The sequence below is a fragment of the Manis javanica genome, chromosome 8, assembly GCF_040802235.1.
Source record: "Manis javanica isolate MJ-LG chromosome 8, MJ_LKY, whole genome shotgun sequence".
Classification (NCBI taxonomy): Eukaryota; Metazoa; Chordata; class Mammalia; order Pholidota; family Manidae; genus Manis; species Manis javanica.
The window spans coordinates 90,540,814-90,563,910 of record NC_133163.1 but is presented as its reverse complement, the minus strand read 5'-3'; the positions used below and the strand labels follow the sequence as shown (position 1 = coordinate 90,563,910).

At 52.3% G+C, this 23,097-nt stretch overlaps 1 protein-coding gene and 1 non-coding gene across 5 annotated transcripts; both read right to left on the bottom strand.

The window, feature by feature from the left end:
- Positions 1 to 1,639: 1,639 nt before the first annotated feature.
- DISP2 (dispatched RND transporter family member 2) lies at positions 1,640 to 17,440 on the bottom strand. 4 transcript variants are annotated; one of them, XM_073211637.1, is made up of 9 exons: positions 17,251 to 17,384; positions 13,821 to 13,961; positions 12,103 to 12,432; positions 11,793 to 11,822; positions 11,521 to 11,644; positions 11,122 to 11,237; positions 10,804 to 10,931; positions 10,345 to 10,442; positions 1,640 to 8,865 (listed from the first exon to the last, which is right to left on the bottom strand). In XM_073211637.1, the coding sequence occupies exons 2-9, from the start codon at positions 13,868 to 13,870 to the stop codon at positions 5,605 to 5,607; spliced, it is 4,137 nt and encodes a 1,378-aa protein (XP_073067738.1). In that variant the 5' UTR covers positions 13,871 to 13,961; positions 17,251 to 17,384; the 3' UTR covers positions 1,640 to 5,604. The 4 variants fall into 4 exon arrangements, with proteins under 4 accessions (XP_073067738.1, XP_073067737.1, XP_017523197.2 ...); XM_073211636.1 differs by having other exon boundaries at positions 13,821 to 14,109; positions 17,251 to 17,363; XM_017667708.3 differs by lacking the exon at positions 13,821 to 13,961 and having other exon boundaries at positions 17,251 to 17,440.
- On the bottom strand, positions 8,990 to 9,126 carry LOC118972483 (U4 spliceosomal RNA). The gene has a single exon (XR_005061502.1). It is a non-coding gene; the product is annotated as a U4 spliceosomal RNA (small nuclear RNA).
- Positions 17,441 to 23,097: the final 5,657 nt, after the last annotated feature.

Here is a 23,097-nt window from a genome sequence, read left to right as displayed (position 1 = left end):
ACCGAAGTAAGACCCTTCTGAAAACTCTAACCAAAGCTCCATAAATTATGAGGTTTGAGGTTTTCTAGTTTGGCTAATAGGAACAGGCACTGTGACTACTGGCTACTGTTCCATCTAATCATTTTGGGTTTTTCTTTCCTTGGTCTCAACGGTTTCCTCACAATTATATGATAAGTGGGGCTCTGCTGAATATTCAAGGGAGTGGGGGGACCTTTGCAGATTTCCAGAATTTTCTATGTTCTTTTCTTTCTATGTACCTAAATTTCCAGCTCTGTCCTGAGCACTTTAGCTACTTTGGTTGTCCCAAACTCTGAGTTACCTCCTCAGCTCAGGGAGTCTGCATGGCTCAGGTTTCCCTCCCTAAAATACGTCCTGGGGACTCTCTCAAGCAGTAAGCTGGGGCAATCATGGGGCTCACTTCATTTGTGTCTTGTCTTTCAGGGATCACGGTCCTTTGTTGCCTGATGTCCATTGTCTTGAAAAGTGTTGTTTCATTGATTTATTTCTGTTTGGCTGGTTGTTTCAGGTAGGAGAGTAAATCTGGTCCCAGCTACTCCATCTTGGTTGGAAGGGCAAGTTGTATATATACTTTAAATGCATTTTTGTTCAAACCATGGAGCTGCTGATTTCATTTTTGAAAAATGTCCACCCTATCTCACGTATCCTATTGACAAAGCTGGTCCTCTCTGTCAAACCCATCAGCCAGATCAGAATGACTTTCTATTAGAAAATCTGATTTTGTTTTCAACTCAAATAAATATGGTTAATATGCATAACATATCAACCTCTCACTTTTGAATTTGAATTCTTAAATGGAGAAGGCAGAGAACTGAGCTATAAGGCTACCACCTTTGAAATTACTCCTGAAAGCTCTTAGGCTTTGCTCTCTTAAGGACTTCCTCAAGCACAGAATCTAAAGTAGTTCTTCATTTTTTTTTTATATTGCAGAGCAAGGTGTCAGAGTAGTATTCAAAATGAAGGAGAGGGTCAGCTGGGAAAGAGGAGGCTGGAAAGGAGAACTAGTTGACCTAAGGCTTCTTCGTAGGCTCATCAATATGAAGGAACATATGAAGGAGGAAGCTCTGGAAACTGATTTCCTTAAAACTGTTTGTGTCCACCTACCTTCTAGAAAGTGCTCATGTGCCTATGGGAATGCAGGCCCTAGTCTGAAGACCTGTGATGCAAAGTGTGTGAAGCCATTAATGGAGTCATTACTGCTTCCTTCCTTGTAATAGAAAGGATGGGGGGAGAAGCAGGAGAAGGGGTAGGGAAGTTGGGGACTTGATGCCTTGAAGATGAGGACATTTCTATTTGATGGCTCCAGTTTCTTATGAAAAATGAGTGTTTCATCTACAGAAAGTTGGGGAACAGGGAAGTGGAGAGCATCAGATGTTTTCAGAAGGTAGGGAAAATATTAAATGGTCATTACAAAGAATGGAAACTAGTGACTAGAATGGAAACTAGATGGGCAGGGCTGGGGGTCCACTTGAGGTTGGTGGTCAAAAATTCAAATCTATATCATTCTGCCCAGCTGCAGGTGTTTCTTTAGTAATACTGAAGCTCTTGCCTGTGAATTTGGTAGAGTGCTAATCTTTTCTCTCTGTTGAGGTATAACATGAATAATCACACAGAGGCCTGATAATAATTAAAAGTTTATCAAGGTCCTTCTAGGGCTCTTCAGTACAGGGTGGCTTTGGATAGCCAACCATTTACATAGCACATAGTGACTTTCTTTTGCTTATCTTCCCAGTGAATTGAGTTACATTTTTTGGACCTAAAAACATAAACAGCTCCAAACCTTGAGTTACAGTCCTCCTTGTGAACAAGGGAAAGGAATGTCTGTTTTTCCTGTCTCCAAGAAAATGGGATCTTGACGTATGGCTTGGGGTACTAGAGAATTTTTCATTGCCCACATGTATTATCAAAGGCTGAGGTAGGGCCACCATGGAAGATCAGAAACTCTCCAGCTAACGGGTGGTTGTAAACCAACATATCCTCTTTCCTGATACCCCTCACCTGCCTCCCTATCCTGTAACACACTGGGAGAGGAATAGAATGAGTTGGAGGGGGCTGGGAAGTTTAGCTTATAGATCTCTTGTGAGATGTCTTTCAGAATCAGGCTCAAGCTGGGATATTGCCTAAATATCATGGTATGGGATATGCCACGTGCCAGTAAGATCTGATTCTGCCAGTCAAATCAATTTCTGTCTAACATTGTCACCAAACACCACAGCCATGGGAGAATGGATTTTCCTATAGGAACAAACTGTACCAAGTTACATTTTAAAAAGATACACCACATGTACTTATAAGTTCAAGGATCTGTGGCACAAATTAGAGCAATGACCTCAGTTCCCAAATGAACATTGATACAGTTCTATTTTAAAGTGTCTCAGTGTTAAGAAACCATTGCTTGAATTTTCCAGAGCAAATGTGAGGCTCTGACTGGTTTTCCCTGTCTCACAATATGCTTCTGAGCCTCTTTCCACGAGTGTTCAGAACCATACAGTTACTGTAACCACCTATGATAATAATAAAGTGAACAGATCTGCTAATACCCAAAGGAAATAGAACATGCTTTGAATCCTACTTTCCGAAGTTGGGACTAGAGAGGCAGGCTGGATTACCCTCTGATTTGGACTGTCTGCTGTTGGTTTGGGCCACTGTAGGTGTGACATGATGTTTTAGATCACCACTGGGTTCTCCTAGCTCTTGGGGCCTGCAGGTATAAAGAACAAATCCAGTCGGTTCCTCAGCTTCTCTGGCTCATCTGCCTTCCTGCAGGGCTATGTGGCCATGGCTTGCCAGAATGGGACCCAGAAATTCCCTCAGTTGTGCCTAAATCTCTGATGCCCACCCCACCCACCCTTCAAATAATGTAACATTTCAATTGTGTTCAGGCAAAGGTTTTGAAGCTCTGTCTCCAGACACCAATGTCTCCATTTGCAAGACACAAAAGAGGGTGTGGAGGAGTAGGTCCTTTTGGTCCAGGTCCCTGTTGCCCTCCTACAACCTGGGGCAGAGGAGCCTCGATGAGTTACCGACAAGCAACGAAGATGCTGGCCTCTCTTTTTGAGGCCAGACTTCTGATCATGCTCAGGAAGAAGGGGTCACATTGTCTTTGATTGTCCCAGATGAGACCAAGGCTCTCTGGCCCTTGCTGTGTAATAACAAGAGGACATGGTCATGGTGCAGAGAGGCCAGGACCCTGATGACCAGCCCTAGGCCAGAGAGGCTGAGTTCCACTTGGACATGAAGAGAGAGAGGTCCCAGCAGACTGCAGGGGGACAGGTCCAAGTTAGGTCCTAGTCACTGCTTCCCATTCCTGGTGTCAGGAGTCAAATGGGTTTGATTTACTTTTACCTTGCAAAAGAGCCACTGTGTCCTGTCATTCCTGCCCATTGTCTTCTGTCTCTTCAACAAGTCTTGCGTCTCATTTGTGTTTCTGCCCCACTTCTCAAGGGCTACTTGAGGTGGGTGATAGGACACCTTGACAATATAGCGGGAAAAAAGCACCCCCTGATTTGCCTCCAGCTCTGCCACACACTGGCTCTAGAAAAATCCTTTCCCCTCTGGGATACTCATCTATAAAACAGCCTGGATCAGCGGTTTTCACACCACATTCTGTACAGGTGCCAGGAGTTTGAGGGGCTCCCTGGGCCCCCTAAGAGGTGTAGAAAGGGAGGCTGAGTTGGCTCTGTACTCCCCCCACCCTGGCATTACTAGAATAGCTGCTTTTTATCTGTTTTGTATACTGTGTTTCCACACAAAGATTCTTTGAAGAAAGGGTCCTGAGGCAACAAAGTTTGAAAACCACTGGAATGGTTAAGGGATAGTTAAAGTCCCTTCTAGTCTGAGATACTTGGGACTTCAGAAACCCAGCTCAAGCTGTTCTTCCTCTAGGAAGTCTTCCTGGTTACCCAGTCCTGAGTATTTGAGTTCCAGCAATACAAATGGTGACAGGCATAGGGCCCTCAGCGTGCACTGTGCAGTACCATCCGTGAGCCACTGATGCCTGCAGGTATGTGTGAACTGTATCCCTAGCTGGATGGTGAGCTTCTTGAGGCAGATGTTCCATTTTCCTTCAATGACTCTGTCCCCTTGTAGTCCTTATGCAGAGTAGGTGTTGAGTAAACTTGATGCTTCCAGAGTCATGAGCTCACATGGGATAAACCCTTCCAGAAAGACTCTTTGCTTTGGGGAGGAGGAGTCAGCCCTTGGTCTGCTGAGTGGCCCCCAAGAGACCTGTCCTTATAAAGATGGGGACCCCTGCCTAGGGAACACACACTCCTAAAAAGGGCAGGCCTGAGCTCCTGCCTTAACTGAATTCTGCTTAACTTTTACTGCCCTTGGTGCCTCTCCTGGTAGGGGCTCTCCCTACACTGTGGCCTGGCAGATGCATGCCCCTACACCTAACCCTGGGAATCAGAGCAGCCAGGATGCCCCATGGCTGCTGGTAGGGGCCTCAGTTGGGTCCGGGGGAAGCCCAGGCTTAATGGGGAGGAGCTCTGGTTTGCTCACAGGGTAGCTCTCTCTGGAGATGGCAACCTAAAGAGGAGAGGGGCATTTACTCAGAGACACCTGCCAAGGCAGGTGGCAACAGCAAGGAGACAGGGGTGAAAAGATCAAGACAGTCAGAGGCCAGTGGCCTTGGGGCAGGAAGCCAGGAGGAACATGTGTCAAGAAGTGAGTCAGGAACCCTGTTCTGCCATTTACTAGCTATGTATGTGCCTTCGGATAAATCACTTGACCTTATGTAGTCTCAACATCTTTACCTGTAAACTGGAGATAAAGGACATGGCCAACTGCAGGCTGCCCCAGAGCAAAGTGGTGAGACCCAAGGGACACCATGGTTGCCCAAGTGTTCTGTAACCTAAAAAATGCAGGGATGTAGAGGATTCTTATTGTTTGTTAACAGGGGCGGCATCTCCCAATGCCAGAGTTGCTTCCTATGAGGGGCCATCCTGCAATTTGGAGATGCTCTGAAGCTGACCATCCCTTCTTCTCTTGCTTCACCCCCAAGCCTGGCATTGATGAATTTCTCATCTGCCTTGGAAGCATGAGGGGTTTGGGCATTCAGGACAGAGGCCCCAGCCCAATCCTGGCCTAGAGATGCTCCCCAAAGTAAAAGAAGTGTCTTGATGAAAGAGTCCCTGAAAGGTATGAGGACCAGGAGGCTACCGAGGTTCCCCAGGGCTCTTTCAGTTGTGAGGTATCCTGACAGGGTCTCAAGACACATGTCCCTTAGTCCCACTGAAATTCTTGCCATTTGGCCCCTCATACCTGGAGCTATATATCTGGCCTTCCCCCTTCCAGAGGGTGGGTCCTGGTTGGAGCTGTGGGGGCAAATGAGCCCTCAGCAGGTCACAAGGAGGGCTTGGTGTTTCCTGCCAAAGATCCTCCCCACTGGATCCTCCAGATAAGGGGAGTAAGCAGCAGTTCAGACCAGGATGGGAACATCTGGCAGCATTTCAAATCCACAACTGGAGGGTGAGACTGCTCCGTGCTGATGTGGGGAAGCACCATCAGGCTCCAGCCTGGTGCTGCCCCTGCCTTGTCATCCCTGACGGACTCTGTGCCTGGTCTGTCTTCCCGGGGCCTCCCTCAGCTACTGTAGCCTGAAGTGTGGGTGCTGGGCCTGCGCAGCCAAACGTCTGGCAGATCTGGCTGGCTGTTGGGCAGCACCACAGGGCTGCCATCCCCTGGTCCCCCACGGCCCTTCCAGGACAAGCTGCTCTGGTGGGAGGCGGGCAGTGATGGATCATACACGGTCTCCCTCAGTGCCAGCCACAGGGTGTCCCGCTTCCTGTTCAGCTGGCCACGCTCAGGTATTGTTTGCTCAGTTTTGTCCAGGTCCTCTGGGGAGGCACCCATGGAATCTGGTACACGGGCACTGGGTTCAGAGGTACTTAGGCAGGTCTCATCAGAGACACTGAGCCCCTCCAGGGTACTGGCTGAGGAGCAGAGGCAATCAGGAGGCTCCACAGCCTCGGGCTTGGGGGAGTGGTCTGTGGCTTTGGGTGAGGCCTGCCCGGGCTTGGCCTTCTGCCCTTGAGAGTCCTGCCTAGCTCTGGTGTTGGGGCTGGGGCCGGTGTGCTTATAGGGGGAGGAGGTCTGCAGGGCTGGGCACTGGCTGAAGACTGTCTGGTGGTCCAGAAACAGCTCTCTTGGGGAGGCAGGGGCCAATGGGGGCCGGGGGTAGCAGGGGCCATCGTGCAGCTGTAGGTCTTCAGAGAGCACAGAAGGCCGGTGGGACAGCTTGCTGGTGGCAGTGCTGGTATCAAAGCTGGGGCTCCGGCGCCGGGCCAGGGGCTGTAGCTCGTATTGTTCTGAGCAGGACACAAGAGCTCCTCCCACTGGCCCCGGTCGTGGGCAGCCTGCCTTCTCCTCACCAGGCCCTCCAGTTCCAGTGTCCCATGGCAGGTGGGCACAAGGCCAGAGGATCTGTCCACAGTTCTTCTCTGGTCCAAAGAAACAGCACAGAGATTGGAAGAAGAAGCTTGCAAAGCCACAGCTGACACACTTGACCATCATGAGGACGATGCCTAGCTTGCGATAGAGCAGCACTGTGGCAGGCAGCATGAGTACACCGGCTGCAAACAGGGCAGCAGCCCCCACTGCGGTGGCGCAGCTGGTCTGGCGAAGCGAGAAGGCCACGCGGCTCAGGCGGTCAGGATGTGGGCACAGGTGATAGGAGATGCAGTAGTTGACAGTGAAGTCTACAGAGAGGCCCACAGAGGCAGAGAGAAAGAGGACCTCGGCAGTGTTGAGCTGCCACTCGAGCAGAACCAGGAGCCCCACAGTGAGCAGTACGGTGCCTGCCACAGCTGCCACAGAGAACAGGCTAAGTGGAACATTCCAGGTTCCTAGCAGCAGTGTGGCAAAGGCCAGTGCCAGAGCCAGCGCCAACACCACAGCAGGCTCAGTGCTCAGGCTGCACTGCAGGCTGTACAGCTCCAGGCGGCTAGTGAACCAACCGTGGCGGAGGCCAGAAGGTGCTCTTCCCAGTTCTGCTGCCAGCCAGTGGCTGACCTCAGTGTAGAAGTGGTGGGCCTGGCTGTAGTCTGAACTGTACTGGAAGTTGGTCTGGAACTGCAGGACCAGTGCCACCAGGCTGCCCTGGGTATTGAACCGGGGTCCCAGGTCACTGGTGCTATGGGGGCCTTGCTCTACAGCCATCATCTTGAGGCAGTGCAGGAAAAGCTGGGGTGCCCAGGGGAAGTCAGAATGACCACAGCAGAGGCCAGGCCCCAGGCGGGCGCAACTGGGGCTCTGCATCCAGCGCTGGAGGGCCTCCATGAAGCATAGAGTGGGCCAGCCCTCTGGCTGGGTTCCAAAGAAGCTCTGATTCCGAGCTCCATGGCAGAGTGCCAAGAGCCAGCGCTGGGCATCAGGACCGCTGGCCGAGAAGGCAGGATCTCTCACCAGTGAGCTGTTGCTGCGGGGGTCCAGGGGGTCGCCAGTGTCTACAGGCAGGATGCCCCACACCAAAACCACAGGCATGTGACCGCCCTCACCCTCAGGCAGCCACTCAAACAGGAACTGCTGCCGGTACTCTGCGTCGAAGCGCTCGAAGGGGTGGCTAGGCCGGAAGACCTGGCCGCGGGGTGGGGACAGAGTGGGCAGCCGCAGGCGCGGGCTGACGCCGGCGATGTAGGCGCCCCCTGCCGCCAGCGCAGCGAACCAGCAGATCCATATGTAGCGGAACTTGATGACGCCACAGGGCAGTAGGCGCTGGAAGAGCAGACGCGAGGTACTGGCCACAGCCCTCCGAAGACCGCGGAGCCGCCGGTGCAGCGCCAGCGCTAGCCGCCGGGGGGCGCTGCCGTCCCACGGGCCCTGCGCCCGGGACGCACAGACGCGCGCCAGGTAGCGCTCGTGGAGCACAGCAGAGGAGGGCAGCCAGGCCAGCGTGAGCGCCAGGTGCGTCAGCACAGCAGTGCCCATGTAGAGGGCGAAGCAGCGCACAGCCGGGAGGCGGCTCAGGTAGCTGGCATAGAAGGCCACGCCCGTAGTGAGGCCTGAGACCAGCAGCAGGTAGCCAAAGTGGTGCATGGTGCGGCCCACACGCTGTGCCAGCCCCCCAGAGGGCAGCTGGCTCTTGCTGAGGCGCCATAGGTCGAAGAAGATGAGGGTATGGTTGACACAGACGCTGCTGAGCAGGACGAGGGCCGCCAGATTGATGAAAGGGAAGTAGGCCATGCGGAAGGCCACTCGGTAAAGAAAGAAGGCAACCAGCAGGGAGCCTAGCACCCCGAGCAGCACCATGAACGTCAGGAAGAGGGAGCGCAGATAGAGGGCAATGCTGAGGAAGATGGCAGCCAGGGCCAACAAGGGGTATACCGTATCCTGGGCCAGGTAGTGCCTCAGCAATTCTTGCTTGAGGCCCAGGTCCATGCCAGTGATGGATGTGTAGTTGTCAGAGAGCTCCCAGGGGGTGGCTAGGCGGTCCAGGTAGATGCCCATTAAGGAGGCACTCTTTGGGGTGGGCAGAAAGAGCAGGCTGTACTTGAGGGAGGGTACCTGGTAGTCAGCAGTCTGGGGACTCAGAAAGTCTCTGTCCAGCAGAAAGTGCAGGAGTTGGTAGACTGCACTGTTTTGGGAGCACTTGGTGGGGACCTGGGCACAGTTTGGGGCCTTGTTCTTCCCGGGTCCCAGACAAGAGGGCACCAGGGCACCACGGTGGTAGTAGAGGGCACAGACTCGCAGCAGGGCCAGGATGTGGGCTGCATCTGCTTGAGTAGTGTCCAGGCAAGAGGAGCGGTTGGAGAGCACGGCCACATAGTTGCCCAGGGACCAGCTAGGGCAACACTCGTTGGCAGCTGTACGCTGGCACAGAGCCCCAAAGCGGGTGTGGGAGCGGATCTGTATAGCACACACAGCAGGAGAGAACTCAGGGGCAGTGCAGGGGCTCTGGTTTCCCTGGTCCTATCCAAGGCCTTCTCACCCCCTTTCAGGCTGTAGGGCAATGGTGGGAGGTATCTTTTTTTTTTTTTTTTGCAAAAAATTGCCAATGTCGACTATATTTCAAGTTGTCATGGTGGGGTATTGGGAAAAGTTTTCAATTAGCAATAATCACGCCTCGGATAAACCTCATTGGCTACAATACTGCCACTGTGCAAAGCTATAGGAAGAGATTTCTTGACAGCCCAGCAGAACTGGCTGGCCTCAGAGCTGTCTTTGGTTCCTGGACCAGGTGCCAGCAGCTATGTCCTGACTCCATCAAAGAGGAGCCTCAGGGATGCTACCCAAGACCTCAGCCTGAGAGGTCCTGCCCTAAGGGTCCCTGCAGGTCACATACTCCAACTGCACTGCCTGAGCCAGGCATAGGAGTGGAAGTGGCGGCCACAGTTGCAACAGGCCAAGGGCCCAGGGAACTGACCTGGAAGCAAATGGTGGAAAAGGGGGGGCTAAAATGTTCTTGAATCAGAGGCACTGCCAAACCTTAACTTCCTACCTCTGTCCACTGGTCTGCTGAAACCCTCTTAGGGACAGGGTGTTTTCTTTTTCAGTTCTCATGGCTCCTTTTCTCTCCCACCTGCTGCTGACATCACAACAGCTGGTGTAGTTTAAGAGAGCCCTGGCCTGGGAATCAGAGGCCCTGCCCTGTTCTGCTGTTCTGCTACCAACTGGCTGTATGGCCTTGGACCTGAGGTCATGGTGATAATAGTAACATAAGAGATTACTATTGCCAGTCATTATGCTATATTTTTACAGATTCGGTCCTGTTGAATTGTCACAACACCCCTATGAGGAATGTACTATTATCATCTCCATTTTATATGTGCAAAGACATATATATAACTGAGGGGTTAAGAAATGTGTCTGAAGCTAGGGAGGGATTTGAGCTGGCCTTAAATTCAGGCATCCGACTCCAGAACACGTTTGCCACCAGTGTCTTCTGGTCCTTTGGACACCCCTGTGTGAAGTGAGTGGGTTGGGCCACTTAGTGGTGTTTACACCGTTTTTAGCAGCAAACCTTTCTGTAGATGTTATGGTGTAGGGTTGTCCATTTAGCACTGCTTGGGTTCATGGGGTTGGGAGCTTTGGGCTGGGGTCTCCTCAAGAGCTCTTGAGGCTCCTTTTCAGGACCTTTTAAAAATCCCCAGGCTCTGCATGGTCTTACTTCCAGAATTTGTCTTGGCTCTTTTGTGAACAGCTGACTCTTCTTTCCCCACCCCAACCTGGAGCCTCTCAGCAGGGTTGGAATAATTGTGTAAGGAGGGAATGCTCTGCCCCAGTCCACCCCAACCATCCTAGCTCAGCTGTACTTCCATGGGATCAGGTCCCTGATGTCCCTGGTTCCATCCCCCCCAGCCCCTGGCACCTCCGCAGTCAGCTCACCTGGTCCTGTTCCATGCGACACATGGAATGGATGGCATGCAGGTTCCACAGGCTGCCCGCTGAGGTGGACATGAACACCAGCTGTGCATAACTCTTCTCTGCAATACAGCCCCCAGAGGTCAGCCTTTGGCCCCAGACCCTGGGCCCACCAAAGGGAAGATGCTTACCCAGGGCCATATGAGATACAGATTCTCAGGAGCTTGAAACTTGTACCTGAATGCCTGACCCTGGGCCTGCATCCCTGCTCTTGTGCCCCATCCTCACCCAGCATGGCCCTACCTGGCTGGAGCACCTGAGACCTGCCTCATTCTCCTATCTGTAACTTCCTTTGGTTTGACTGTGACCAGCTGGCCTCCTTCCCTTTTTGTCTGCCTAAATTTGTTCTCCTGGGCCCTCCTATTTTAGTAGATGGGGTGGGGACCACCATTAAAGACAGGAATGGGTCAAGGTACAGCTTACCGGGGGGGCCACAGAAGAAGCTCTCCTTTCCTCCATCTTCCAGAGACTCCACCATCCTCCGAGGCCGGACCATGCTCTCCTGGGCTCTGCTCCAGGGTGTGGGGCTCAGAGTGGTGTGAGGGTTTGAGCTGAGGTAGAGAGAAAATCTGTGCCAGGCACCATCAAGGGGTGGGAGTTCACAGGAGACCAGATATCACTCCCCAGCGGGCCCAGCAAGCTCCTCCGACCTGCCTTTGGGGAGGTCACCCAGTGGCCCCTCTCTGGAGACCTTGCCCTTTCCTTTACTCCCCAAAACGTGGAAAGATGGGAATCCATTACCTGTTTGGCTCAAGGTCTGGGAAAAGAGAAAGCAGCTTCCTGGGGCCCGTGAGGGCTTGCAGTGCTCTCCAGACCACTAGCTTACGCCCAATGTCTGTATCCCGAGGCTCAAAGCCCTGCAGGACAAGGCAGAGAAGATTATGTAGGCAGGAGAGGAGGAATTAGTTCTCCATCACCCTGTTCTGACTCTCCCCTTTGGGTCCCTGAAGCAGGGAAGTCCAGCCCACCTGCCTGGATTGTTGGATGAGAATATCCCCTCTACACATCTCTCCAGCTCTCTCTGGGGGTAGAGAACCTACCACTGCCATCCCCACCCCCAGCTGGGCCTCTCCAGCTTTCTGCCCTAGACTGAGCTGAGGTGGCCAGGTGGGGGGGCCCTACTTCCACTTGGGCCCTTACCAGCAAGGGCTTGGAGAAGTCAGGCAGCTGGGTTCCCAACAGTCCAGCCAGAGTGCAGAGGAGGATGACAGCCAGACACAGCAGCAGCACAGCCACCGGCCACTCAGCAATCAGCTGGGAATAGCTGGGAAAGTAGAAGTGAACCCACGTGAATGGTGTTGGGTGTGGTAGCAGGGGGTGGGTGAGCTCAGGAGTTAACAAGAAAGGGTAGTGGGGCTAAACTGGGCACTAGCCTGGTCACTCCTAGGGGTCCAGAAAAGGTCTACACCTACCTCTTTGGCATCTGGAAGGTCTGTTCCTGCCTATGGAGGAGAAGAAAAGGGTTTGTCAGTGACCTCTTCTAGGGTGGGAGGTAGTGGTGTGGGAAAGAGGACAGGGGTATTAACAATCCTTCAGGCTTTCCCGTTCCCAAGCTCCAACCCTTCTTCCTTCATCCAGGGTGCCTTCTCCATCAGAGACAGGGGACATCCCAAGCTGCTTCCTAATGAGGGAGTCCAGAGGGATGGGGGAGGCTATCAGCCCCACTTTAAACCCTGTCCCACCTTCCAATGGCAGCTGGCAGGCTGCCGGAACCTTCCTTACCTGACGCTGACCACATGGTGCTGCACAGACAGCGGCTTCCAGGCCCCATCACGCTGTGAGGGGGCTGGGGAAGGGCTGAGGCTGGAGCCATGGGAGCACAGAGCTGCCCGGTCCCCAAGTCCTGGCAGGGAACTGTCCCCCCTGTATTCCTGTGGCGCCCGGGGATAGGTGAAGTGGGCAGGGGCCAAGGGGCTGGATGTGCCCACAGGCTGGAGGGTGGAAGTTGTTGCTGGGGGACCTGAAGAACTGTAAGGGTCTTCAAGGGGGCAGCTGTGGAAGGAACAGCTTCTCTCTGGGCTTGCTGCAGGGGCCACAGCCTTCCTCTGGGACCTAGGGAGAGAGGAGAGAGGAGGCAGAGGTGATTGTGCTGAGGGATGTGGTTGGGCCACCCCATGTTCAGCATTGGTCAGTAAGCTGAGAGAGGGAGGTGGGGGCTCTGTTACTAGTCCTGGGGGGAGAGATGAGGAGAGTTGGGGCTCTAGCTCTATATCCCAATCTATCTTTTGGGGTCCATTGTCTCATTCACTCATCTTGCCATGCACTCAGAAAACATTATTTGCAGTCTGCTGCATGCTGGACACTATGCTAGGCATTGAACATGCTTTTACATATATGATCTTATATATTCCTTACAAAAACCCTACCGGAGCAATACTTTCTTTTTCATAGATTTGAAAACTGAGGTTCAGTGAGACATGAAGAATGGGCCTTAAGCCTAGTTCTGATTTGCAGTCCTGTACTCTTTCTGCTTTAGTTGCCTGTTCATTCTCCTGTCAGACATTTCCTGAGCATCTGAGCAATCGACTTTGTACTTACCTGAGAGTCTTTGAACTGTCTTCTCTTTCTGCTTGGGATGCTCTTCCTCCAGATAGTTGCATGGCACTCACCCTTCTTGTAGTCTAGTCTCAGTCTGTTACCTCCTCAGAGAAGCCTTCCCTGACTACCCTTTCTAAAGAAACTCCTATCTGCTTTCTAGCCCCCTAACCTGCTTTATATTGCTTCAAAGTATTTGCCATCCTGGGCATTAGGTAGTTGTCATGCTTATTGCCTGACTCATATGGAATGTGTGCTCTGGGAAAATAGGGCCTGAGGCATTTATTTGTTCATCTCTATATCCTAGTGCCTTGAAAAGTGCCTTGTACTCAGTAGATGTACAGGGAATGTTTGCTGAATGAATATGGAATGCTAAACAGGCTACTAACAGTGGTGCTAGGTTGAATAAGGCCCAGTTCTTGTTGTCTAGGCACTTATAGAGGTGGGAGATGTTGCCAACAGTCCCACATGTTGAGTGCTGTGAGAGAGGAAGTCACCGAGGGCTGCAGAAACCTAGAGGAAGGCCCAACTTTGACAGTGATGGGGGTTCAGTAGAGTTTGGCAGAGGCAACCTCTGCCCTTCCACCATCCTTGGGCCATGGGGCAGAAGGTTTGCTTTGCAGGGGAGTGCACAATTGGGAGAGGGAGTTTGGACCGCCAAGGAAGAGTCAGCAATAGATTCCTCTTTTAAAGTTACTCATGAGGGCTGCACTCTGTGCATGGACCCAGCCCCACTCCTTGGGTGCACAGGGAGGTGGTGTCCCACCCCCGTGGATTGCCAGACCTAGGACAGAAGATGGCCACAGAACAGAGTGCCTAAGGGCCATGTGGGAGTTCCCAGAGGGGTTCTGGGTTGTGAAGCCTTAGCAGAGCCCTATCTCCTTCTCCCTATCTTCTTGGCTTACCTGGATTGCCAGAGCTTGCATAAGTCCCATTCCAGTCCTGCCTGCTGCATTGCTGAGGGGGCTGTGGGTCAGAGTTCCAGCCGTGGTGGCAAGTGGACATTGCCCACGAAGGCTGGGTTCACCCAGAGATCAAGTAGAGGACTGGAAAGAATAAGCAAGCTCTTCCTTTTCCTTCCAGAAGGATGCCTGGCAGGCATAGCAGTCTGGGACGGAATGATGCTCATGTTGAGAGTAAAATCGGGGAGGAGTGGAGGTAGGCTCCTGGCTTTATCATCCTTTAGCTCTGGGCCTTGAGAAAGACACACAGTTCTTGGAGCATTGACATCCTTGTCTGCTGAATGAGGTTATGATGACAATGCCCCCTGTAGGCTTTGGTATGGGAATTAACTGATATAACGTATGTAAGGTGCCTGGCATATGGAAAACACATTTGCTTTCCCTGTCCCTCCCCATACTCAGTGCTGCAGGGAGCATGGGATTTAAGAAATATACTTATGTTTACATTTGACCTCTTTAGACACCTCAGATAATATAACACCTTTCAGAATTTCTCACACCTTGAGAATCTTACTACATATATAATTATAAATACTTTCATTTTTGTAATCCAAAAGCTACATCAGAATTTGATCTCCTGATTTAAATCATTGATACTTTTTTTCTTACTAACTCAAAGTTCAGAAAAATAGGAATTTGACCAAAGCTGTTCTAAAGCAAAACCTCAGATGACCCCATAAAGTTAATGACAGAGCAACCAGTGTCCTGGCAGATAAAACACCTTATGGGAACATACCCATGGGCCAAAGGGAGATGGCTAAATGGCCTGGGTTTAAACATGTGTGTAAGTGTGGACATCTACATTTTTTTTGAGCTACTGCTACATCTTGGGCATTGTGCTTGTCTGGGTTGGATCCTGAAGACATGAGGATGACCCATTAGTCTTGGTCTTCCTCTTGATAGAAGAGCCTGCCCACCAGGGGTCAGGAGGGGAGGGTAGCTAGGCTGCCTATTCCAGCTGCCCATGGCCTTACAGCACTCACTGAGCACAGGGCTTATCCTAGGAGCCAGGCCCCCACTTGGAGTATCCATTTCTTTTTCATTAAAGGAAGCCAGCACTCTAGAGAGGGTGCTGGAGAATGGGAGCACTCTCCTTTAACCAGTTTGCCAAACCTCATAAGCCTACCCCCTTCCTTAGCTGGCTCCTGTTCAAGGGGGATTCTATCCTCTACGATTGGTTTGCTTCTACTGTGGTCTCCCTCGTCCCAGACCCTTTCAGCCCCTTCTGTTCCTCTCCAGGGACCTAGGATCATCTCCCAAATCTCAGCCCTATTGATTGTGTCCATGATTATCAGTGTGGCAGAATTTGAAACCCTCCACATTCTGACTGCTGTAGAACCCAGCCTTGCCTCAACCCTTCCAAGGACAAGAGCCTAACTCTTCTCAGAATAAAAGCTTTCTCCTGCCAGCACAGCTGTCCTGTTTTCAGGAGACCTAGTAATAATATTAGTTAAGCACCCCAGACCTTGCTTCCCTTGGGGGAGCACTTTCATTCTCCTCCTCTCAGTTCTATGGCTCTGACTGGGATGAACAACTTCCTGGGCTGTCTGTCTGGGTTCACTAGCCTGTGAGCCAAGTGATAGGAGTGGGCAGGCACAGGGGTGGAAAGTGGTGACGCAAGCCTCCTCAAGGGGCCACAGCCACAGCAGCCAGAGCCTGGCTGACAGGGCCCCAGACACAGAGCTCCCACTTGGCAAATGTGCATGTGCATGAACCATGCCCTCAGGCCTACAGACACAGCCATATGGACATCCTTGTGATCCCACAGGGTGTCCAGGGCAGATGGGGGAGCAGCTTATGCCAATAGGAAAATAAAAAAGTGATTTTAAAAACACAAAGATGAACTATTTCAAATCTTTCTGTAGTCAATGCATTAGTAAAGGACTCTGTACATATGTGTGCGCATGTGTGTGTATATGTATATATGTGTGCATGTGCATGTGTGAGCACCATCTTTATTCACTGTATGTCTATCTTCAGAGTGCTAGGAGCATATTTGTGCTTCTTGAACTGAACTGAGTCCCTTTGCCTGATTAGTGTTCAGGGTTTCTGGGAAAGTGCAAATCCGGGCCAGAGTCTCAGGGAGTTGCTGGAAGAGAGCAAGTGGTTCCTGTGCCCAAGAATGACCCCCATGTACAGAGGAAGTGAGCAAAAAAAAGGGGAAGATAGGGCTGAGTCTTGACAAAATATCCAAGACAGAAAGAACTTTTCAGTCACTTCTAGGGATGCTTCTGGCCCCAGACACCTGCTTTCCCCTGTCACTGCCCCTGCCCTGTCTATCTCTGGCTCTTTGGTGAGACCATAGCCCTAGGCAGCCCTCTGGTGCAGGTAACACATCCATCCTGGATCTCACCCCCTTAAAGAAAGCTCTGTGCCTTTCAGACTGAAAGGTGGCTAAATCTACCCAGGCTGATGTATTAACAGTAGAGGGAAAAAAAACATTTTTCTTCACTTGTGGGGTCTCCTCTTTGCTCTGAGTACAGAATGTACATTTTAACTGGGGCAGTCTGGAAACAATGTGTAGATCTCTGCTTTCTGCCCCCAAAGAATGCCTCTTATTTCAGTCCAGGCAGGAGAGAGAGGGAGTGTCGTGTTAGGGGAGGGACTCAGAGGGCAGCACATGAGGCCGGTAGAGAAATTGCGCCATATTGCTACCTGGTTGGGTTCATCCCTTGCACATATGGTGGAGAAAGGAGAGGAGAGGCATCAAATCCGGGTGCTAAGCGGGAAGGTGCTGCTTCTGTCACATCAGCCTGGGGCTCCTTCACGGACAGTACTGACTGTGGCCTGTCTCAAAGCCTGCTTGCCCTTGTCTCTGGCAAGTGCTGGCTGCTGCCACAGGCTGGGACTCCAGCCCACACGTGAGCAGCAGGCCATGCGGGGCAGACTGGAGACTGATGGTGATGGACAAAGACAGTCCCTGGTTTGGCAACCGAGTATCTGCCCTCCCCAGGACACACCTTGGCGAGCTCCCCGTCTACAACACACACCCTCGAACACACTGACACGCTGGAACCGGGACTGAGGTCGCTGTGGGCTTGGGGCTTATTGAGAAGAAGTAGGGGTAGGGCCTAGAGAAAGGAGCTTGGGAGCCCAGAGTAACGGGGGAACCCGCACCTTAGAGTTGGGCAAGAAGAGTGGGTGGGGCCGGGCCCCAGCTGTGGGGGCGATGGGGTTGACAGGAGGGGGTATCAGTGAGGAAGAAAACTGACCTGGCAGAGTGAGGGTGCGGCCAGGGGGCTGTGAGCGAGGAGCGATGGAAGGGGTTCTGGGAGGGGCTGGCCAGTGAGGGGAGACATGGCGGCTACTGGGGATACCCGGGGCGGATGCTGGGAAGGTCTGCGACGGGGGTCTGCGGAGAGGTCCGCCCTACCTGTCCGGGGAGCTGCCGTCTGGGGCCAAAGGCTCTCCCTCGGGCCGCTGCCTCCCCTCCTCCGGCTCCTGGCCGGGAGCCGGGTCGCCTCTGCGGCTGCCGCTACCACCGTCCATGCCCGTGGGCGGCGCCGCTGTCCGGGCGCTGGTGCTGAAGCGGTGGAGGCGGTGGTTGGGTTCCTGCGCATGCGTCAGTGCTGGAAGGACCGATCGCTGGGCGGGCCTACCGGAGCCCAGCCAATGGGTGTGGCACGGCGGGGCGGGGACAGAGGCTTCCCGCGGCGCCGCTGCCCTGCGCTGGAGGCCCGCTGTCTTGAGACCCGTGGGCTGGGGTTGTGGGCGAGTCTGCCCAGGCCATAGCTGTTAGGGAGTTCAGACATTTGGCTGTAGTCCGCATACCCTGTAGTCCTGGGGGCAACGGTCTTCCCGTAAGGGACCAGGAAGCTCGACCCGAGGCACCATGCAGAGTCTCAAACTTGATACTCAGACTCTGCCAGCCTGAAAGGCGGAAGAACTCCACGCCCACACTTCACTGCGTAGGACGCCAAGGGGTCGAGAGGGCTGGCAACTTTAGTTTCACATTTAAGCTCTGCTCACTCCTACCTTCCACCGCACACAGTGGGGCTAAGCACCTTTTCAAGTTGGGTCTTTCTTCTCGTGTCTAGACTTGGGTCTGCGCCTCTTAGACGTGGAGTCCTGATTCTGTTACTCAAGTGCGTTGGGGGCAGCGGGGGTGGAAGTGACGTGGGGGTGGGGAATGGGTGGAGAGAGGGGGAAGACAGATGCTCAGAGAATCCCCTTTTCTTATATCACCCCACTTCAGCCTGGGAGGTACCCAAAGCCACTCACTCCAGGGTACTTGCTGCCTCACCTGTCAGAGAATGGCTGTGAGAGAGGGGAGGTGTGGTGGATTATGGGCAGGCCTGGCTAGAGGGCTGTGGTAGCTCTGGAATAGATGGGGGCAATGTGAGAAGCCTGAGAGTTGGGGAGTGGAGAGGGACCCAGATGTGGGATTTCAATGGGCAGAAAAGGTTTCACAGAAAGCAGGCTGGCTGTATGTGCAGGGAGGTGCCTTGGCTGAAGAATCAGGCTGGGGAGAGCGAGTCAGAATCCAGGAGTGTTTGGAGTATAGCTATCCCTAAAATTGTGTGTAAATGCCATCCCTTACAAGGCACGTGTCAGTAGGGGATGGGAGTGGGAGAATCTAGGAGTGTAGAAGCAGCAGGCCTGCCTGAGTAGCTTACAGTTTTGGTCGGAGAGATAAAAGGTGAGCCCGTAAGTTGGTGCTGGGTAGTGTTCAGGTGCATGTGGTGGTTGATAATAAGCTGCAGAAATAGGAGAATGTGCAGAGAGGATCTCTCTCTTCCTAATGGGCTTTAGGGAAGGTTTATTTTATCTTGATGGTGGACCTTCACCTGGCTTGGAAGGAAGGTGTTCCTGACCTGGGGGGTGGGATGGGGTGGTGGTGGTAGGGAACTGTGCAAAGTTAAGGAGGCTAGAAAGTTCAATGTATTTTTCAGGGAATGGTGAAATATACATCTGGACAGTAGGAATTCTCTGAATTCTCCTGATTTGGAGTGAGGCATGCAAGATGGAACCTTGGAAGGTATACCAGGTCTGGGTGTAATATGATGGGGTAAGGTGACGAGGCTGCACTTGGAGCCCTTTGACAGGAGGAGGCAGAAGTGGAAAGGAGAGGAGGGGTAGCCTTATACAACCACATGATGTGGATATCACTGAGCCAACCTTCTGAGAATGCCTGGCTGGGTGCCCCATTTTCACAACTAGAGAACGCAGAGACTACTGGGCCCCTGAGCGCCAGGTTGGAAATGAAGGAAGACAGGCTCTTTTTTTTTAAAAGTATTATTGATATACAGTCTTACATTGGTTTCAAATATACAACACAGTAGTTCAACAGTTACCCATATTATTAAATTCTCACCCCCTCTAGTGCGGTCACTATTTATCAATGTAGTAAGATGTTACAGAATCATCAACTGATTTTCCATGCTGTACTACTGTCCCTGTGACCAACTTGTATTGGAATTGCAAATTATTGTGCCTCTTTATCCCCTTCCCCCTGTCCTCCCAACCCCTCCCTCTCAGTAACCACTAGTCCCTTCTCAGTGTTCATGAGCCTACTGCTATTTTGTTCCTTCTGTTTTGCTTTGTTTTTAAACCCCACCAATAAGTTAAATCATTTGGTATTTGTCTTTCTCTGCCAAGACAGGCTCTTTTTAAAAGTAAAACATGGCCTCCAGGAGGTTGTTTATTAGGAAGAAAAGATTCTGGTTTAGGGCAACCCACTCAGGCTCCCCATTCTTGGTTTCTGTTTCTTCTGCTTCCTCAGTGATGTGGAACAGGTGGGTGCCCACAGGACCCGGGGTGGCTCCCCCCAGGACAGAGCCCTGAGCCATGGACAGGAGGGTACCCACCGGGTCCTGGGGGGTGGCCTCCATGGCCAGGGGTGTGTGTTCCCCCATGTCAGTACCCCTGCAGAAAGCCAAGTGAATGATGGAGTCAGAGATCCAGGGCCAATCTTAACCAAGCTCAGCAACCGTATTCCTACCCTTCCCACCACCCTCATTGTAGAGGACTCAGGGTTTCTGGGTAGGAATAGGGCATCATGGTGGAGGGCTGGGAAGCAGGGACAGCATGTGACTACTCCTAGCCCTGGACCTTTTGCCTTGAAGCCAGAGCACTGAGCAGACATAAGGGGCAGAAGTTAGATTCATTGGTTTCCATTCTTTGAGCTGAGATATAGTCCCACTCCCTGGACCTTTGTTTATTTTATCTGCAACTAAAAAGCAGAATTATCTCATCTCCCTTCCCTTACACAGGAATCCTTGCAGAATGATTAAAGATTTTGTCATGCTAAGAACAGCAGGCTGTCTACTTAGAAGTGAGAGTGTGGGAGGCTACAGAGGAGCTCACTGAGGGCCAGGGGCAAGGAGGAGACAAGAGGCAGGGTCAGGGGAGATGCAGGAGCCAAGGGGGAGGAGGAGAAAGAGGAGGAGGAGGGCAGCTAGAAGGTTGAGGGAGACCAAAGATAGGAGGTGGCAAGGTGAGGACATGCATGTTCTCTGTATAGGTAGTGTATGTGTTTGTGTAGGCACAGGGGTATTGTGCTATATTAACATACATAAACATGTGCGTGTATGTGTACATAATATGCCTGCTGTGCTCACAAATACAGGCATATGAATGCACATGCATGGTTTTGTGTACATGACAATGGAGTGTGTTTGAGCCTGTGCTGTCCCTGAACAGGTACCAGACTCAGGAAACCAGGAAAAATATAAAGTAAAGTCAAGGTTTTACCATCTCAGCTACAAGAGGCCTGCAAAGAATGTGGTTTGACATTCTGTCTTGGCTGGAACCATTCCTGAGGCCCCAAGGCCAGAGGAATTCCTTGCTTCTTGCCACAGACCCGGGGAGGAGGAGAGAGTCACCACCTCACTTCTGGTGAGAGAGCACTGGGGCCCTGAGGCTCTGAGGGAGCAGGGCTGGTGCTATGCCCCTTCTCCAGGGGCTGGATAACTCCCAGTCTGCTTCTGCCTCCTAGGCCCAGGGTTGGGAAGAGGCAGACTCCAAGGGCTAGGCCTTCCCTGGGGCCGCATTAGAGCAGCCTGTGGCCCATAGAGACTCAGTGATGCCTGTAAACAGCCACTTCCCACCCTACCTGGCTCTCCTTCTGTGATACTTTTTGTGTAGGGCCAGTTCCGGGCCTGGGAGCTGGCTCTGCTGGTGGCAACTAATGTAGTGTGGGGGGAGGCAGGGAGGAAGACAGGCAGCCTCCCTCCTCTAACAGACAGCAGGTCATTGGAGGCCTGCAGTGTGGCAGGGTCTGGGAGCAAGCCAACCATCCAGGGAGGCTGTGGGGGTAGTCAGAAAAGCAGAGAAACAAGGAGCAGGTGGGGAAGCAGCAGGAGAGAGGCTGGGGCGGGGAGGGGCCGTGAGGAAAGGAGAGAGACAGATGGGAAAACAGGAGAGGGGCTGAGGAGAAGGCTGCAGGCGGCAGGCGGTGGGTGAGTGGGTGAGCACTGTGGTGCCCCCCACCCCAGGGGCTGGGGCCAGAGCCTGCTCCCTGCTCCTCATCTTGGGGAAGTCGTGGCTGCTCCTGGAGGGTCTAGGAAGGGGGCTGGAGGCCTGGTGGACATGGCAGTGGGCAAGGAAAAGGGGAAATGGCTGGGGAACTTTTGTACCTTTGGACCTGTGGGAGAGGAAGTAAGAAAAGGAGCTTTGGTCACTTTTCTGCAGTGAGAAACCTGTTCTCACCCTGGGGCTGATTTCACCTTCCTCCCCCTGCCCCCCACAGGGCTACTCAGACTTGGTCACTTGCTTGACTCTTACTCTCTCATTCATTCACTCAATGGCAATATACTGAAAGTCAATACAAAGTTCAGTTGTGCATCCCTGTTTGTTCAAGAGTGGGCTGAGTCCTCCTGGGTGGGGTGGGGCCAGTTAGGAAATGTGAGTTATTGTTCCAACTCTGTCAGCTCTCTACCCTCCCAACCTTGGCCAAACTCCAGCACCCCAAGGGAAGCGCTCTGCAGTGGCAAACCCTGATGCTTCTGCTTTCCCCTCCAGACAGATCCATCCTGTACACCCCCTCCCCTCCAAAGCCGCCTTTTTTCTTTGCTTAAGTCCTCCTGTTTGTTGGCTCTTGCTTATGACCTTCTGGTCCCAGATCTTAGCCTTTGCTCATGTCTCCTGCCACTTGGAAATCTGTCTTCCTTGACTCTCTGTTGCCTTGCTGTGGAAGCTGCTCAGATGGGACATCTTGCCTGCCCAGCTGTGGGTCCACTGGGCTTTCTGCAATGACCAGTCAGAGGGGCCCTGGACATTCTGAAGTGCTCTATTGGTGGGAATCAGATACTCAATATGATTTATGTTTGTTGAGGGCCAGGATGGTTTTTTTGTTCCTTTTGAGGGGAGACAATAGTACAGCTGTTAGGAGCTGAGTTCTGGGCTCCAGACCCAGCCACCCCTCCATGGCCTCACCCTGAGCATGACCCCTAATTTCCCTGGGCCTCATGTGTAGGGTGGGAGAAGCGTGTGCCTGTTTTACTCCTGAGGTTGAAGATCTAGTGAGATGGATGATGGGTAAGCATGTTTCTTAATCTATAAGTATTCCACAAAATACAAGGGATTGTTTTCATTTTGGAACCCTACCACCACCTTCACACAAACACAGGCTTAGCTTGCAGTAGATGCGGCTGACAGATTGCCCCTTACTTCACTACTGTCCTTCCTTCTTTCTTCATTTTTCTACCCCACAGCCTCCCAGCCACAGTACTTAACTGACTCCATCTTTTTGGGGCAAGCATAGGGAGTGACAAAAGGAACACCTGTAGAACAATAGGTAAAGTTTAATTTACTAAAATCTAAATTTTAATCCCTCCTTCTTCCCTCCCAGGGACATACACACACAGCCCTTTTAAGGAATAAAAGGGATAAAACTGCTCCTTCTGGCCTAGTTTGGTACCCAGTATGGAGCAAGGCACTGAGTAGGTGCCAGGAATGGGTGTTGAGTGGACACATGGTAGGTAGACAGAGACATGGAGGCATCATGCTCTGAACCCCACACCCTCATGCCCTCAGAACCACTCCACGGATTCACAGTCAAAGGCCCCAAGACCTTTGTCCCTATAAGAAGTGAGTGGAAAACCTTCCAGGGTTCTTAGCTGCTTGTTCCCGTCTCTTTCTGCCAGGATCTAAAGTTGGGATTTGAGCCAATTGGGCATTATCCAACAGGTGTGCTCTCATCCAATGGAATTGCTGAGGTGCCCTGGTGCCAAGACTGGCTTCATCTTACTTGGTGGTGGCACATTGTTCACAACCCCAG

Bases quoted from the DNA above. Each gene is read 5' to 3' on its own strand.
- DISP2 (XM_017667708.3), bottom strand. From the start codon at position 17,366: ATGGACGGTGGTAGCGGCAGCCGCAGAGGCGACCCGGCTCCCGGCCAG. The intron at 11,238-11,520 runs GTAAGGGCCCAA...CTTGTCCTGCAG, and splicing joins ACTTCTCCAAGCCCTTGCTG to GGCTTTGAGCCTCGGGATAC. The intron at 10,443-10,803 runs GTAAGCTGTACC...GCTGTATTGCAG, and splicing joins CTTCTTCTGTGGCCCCCCCG to AGAAGAGTTATGCACAGCTG.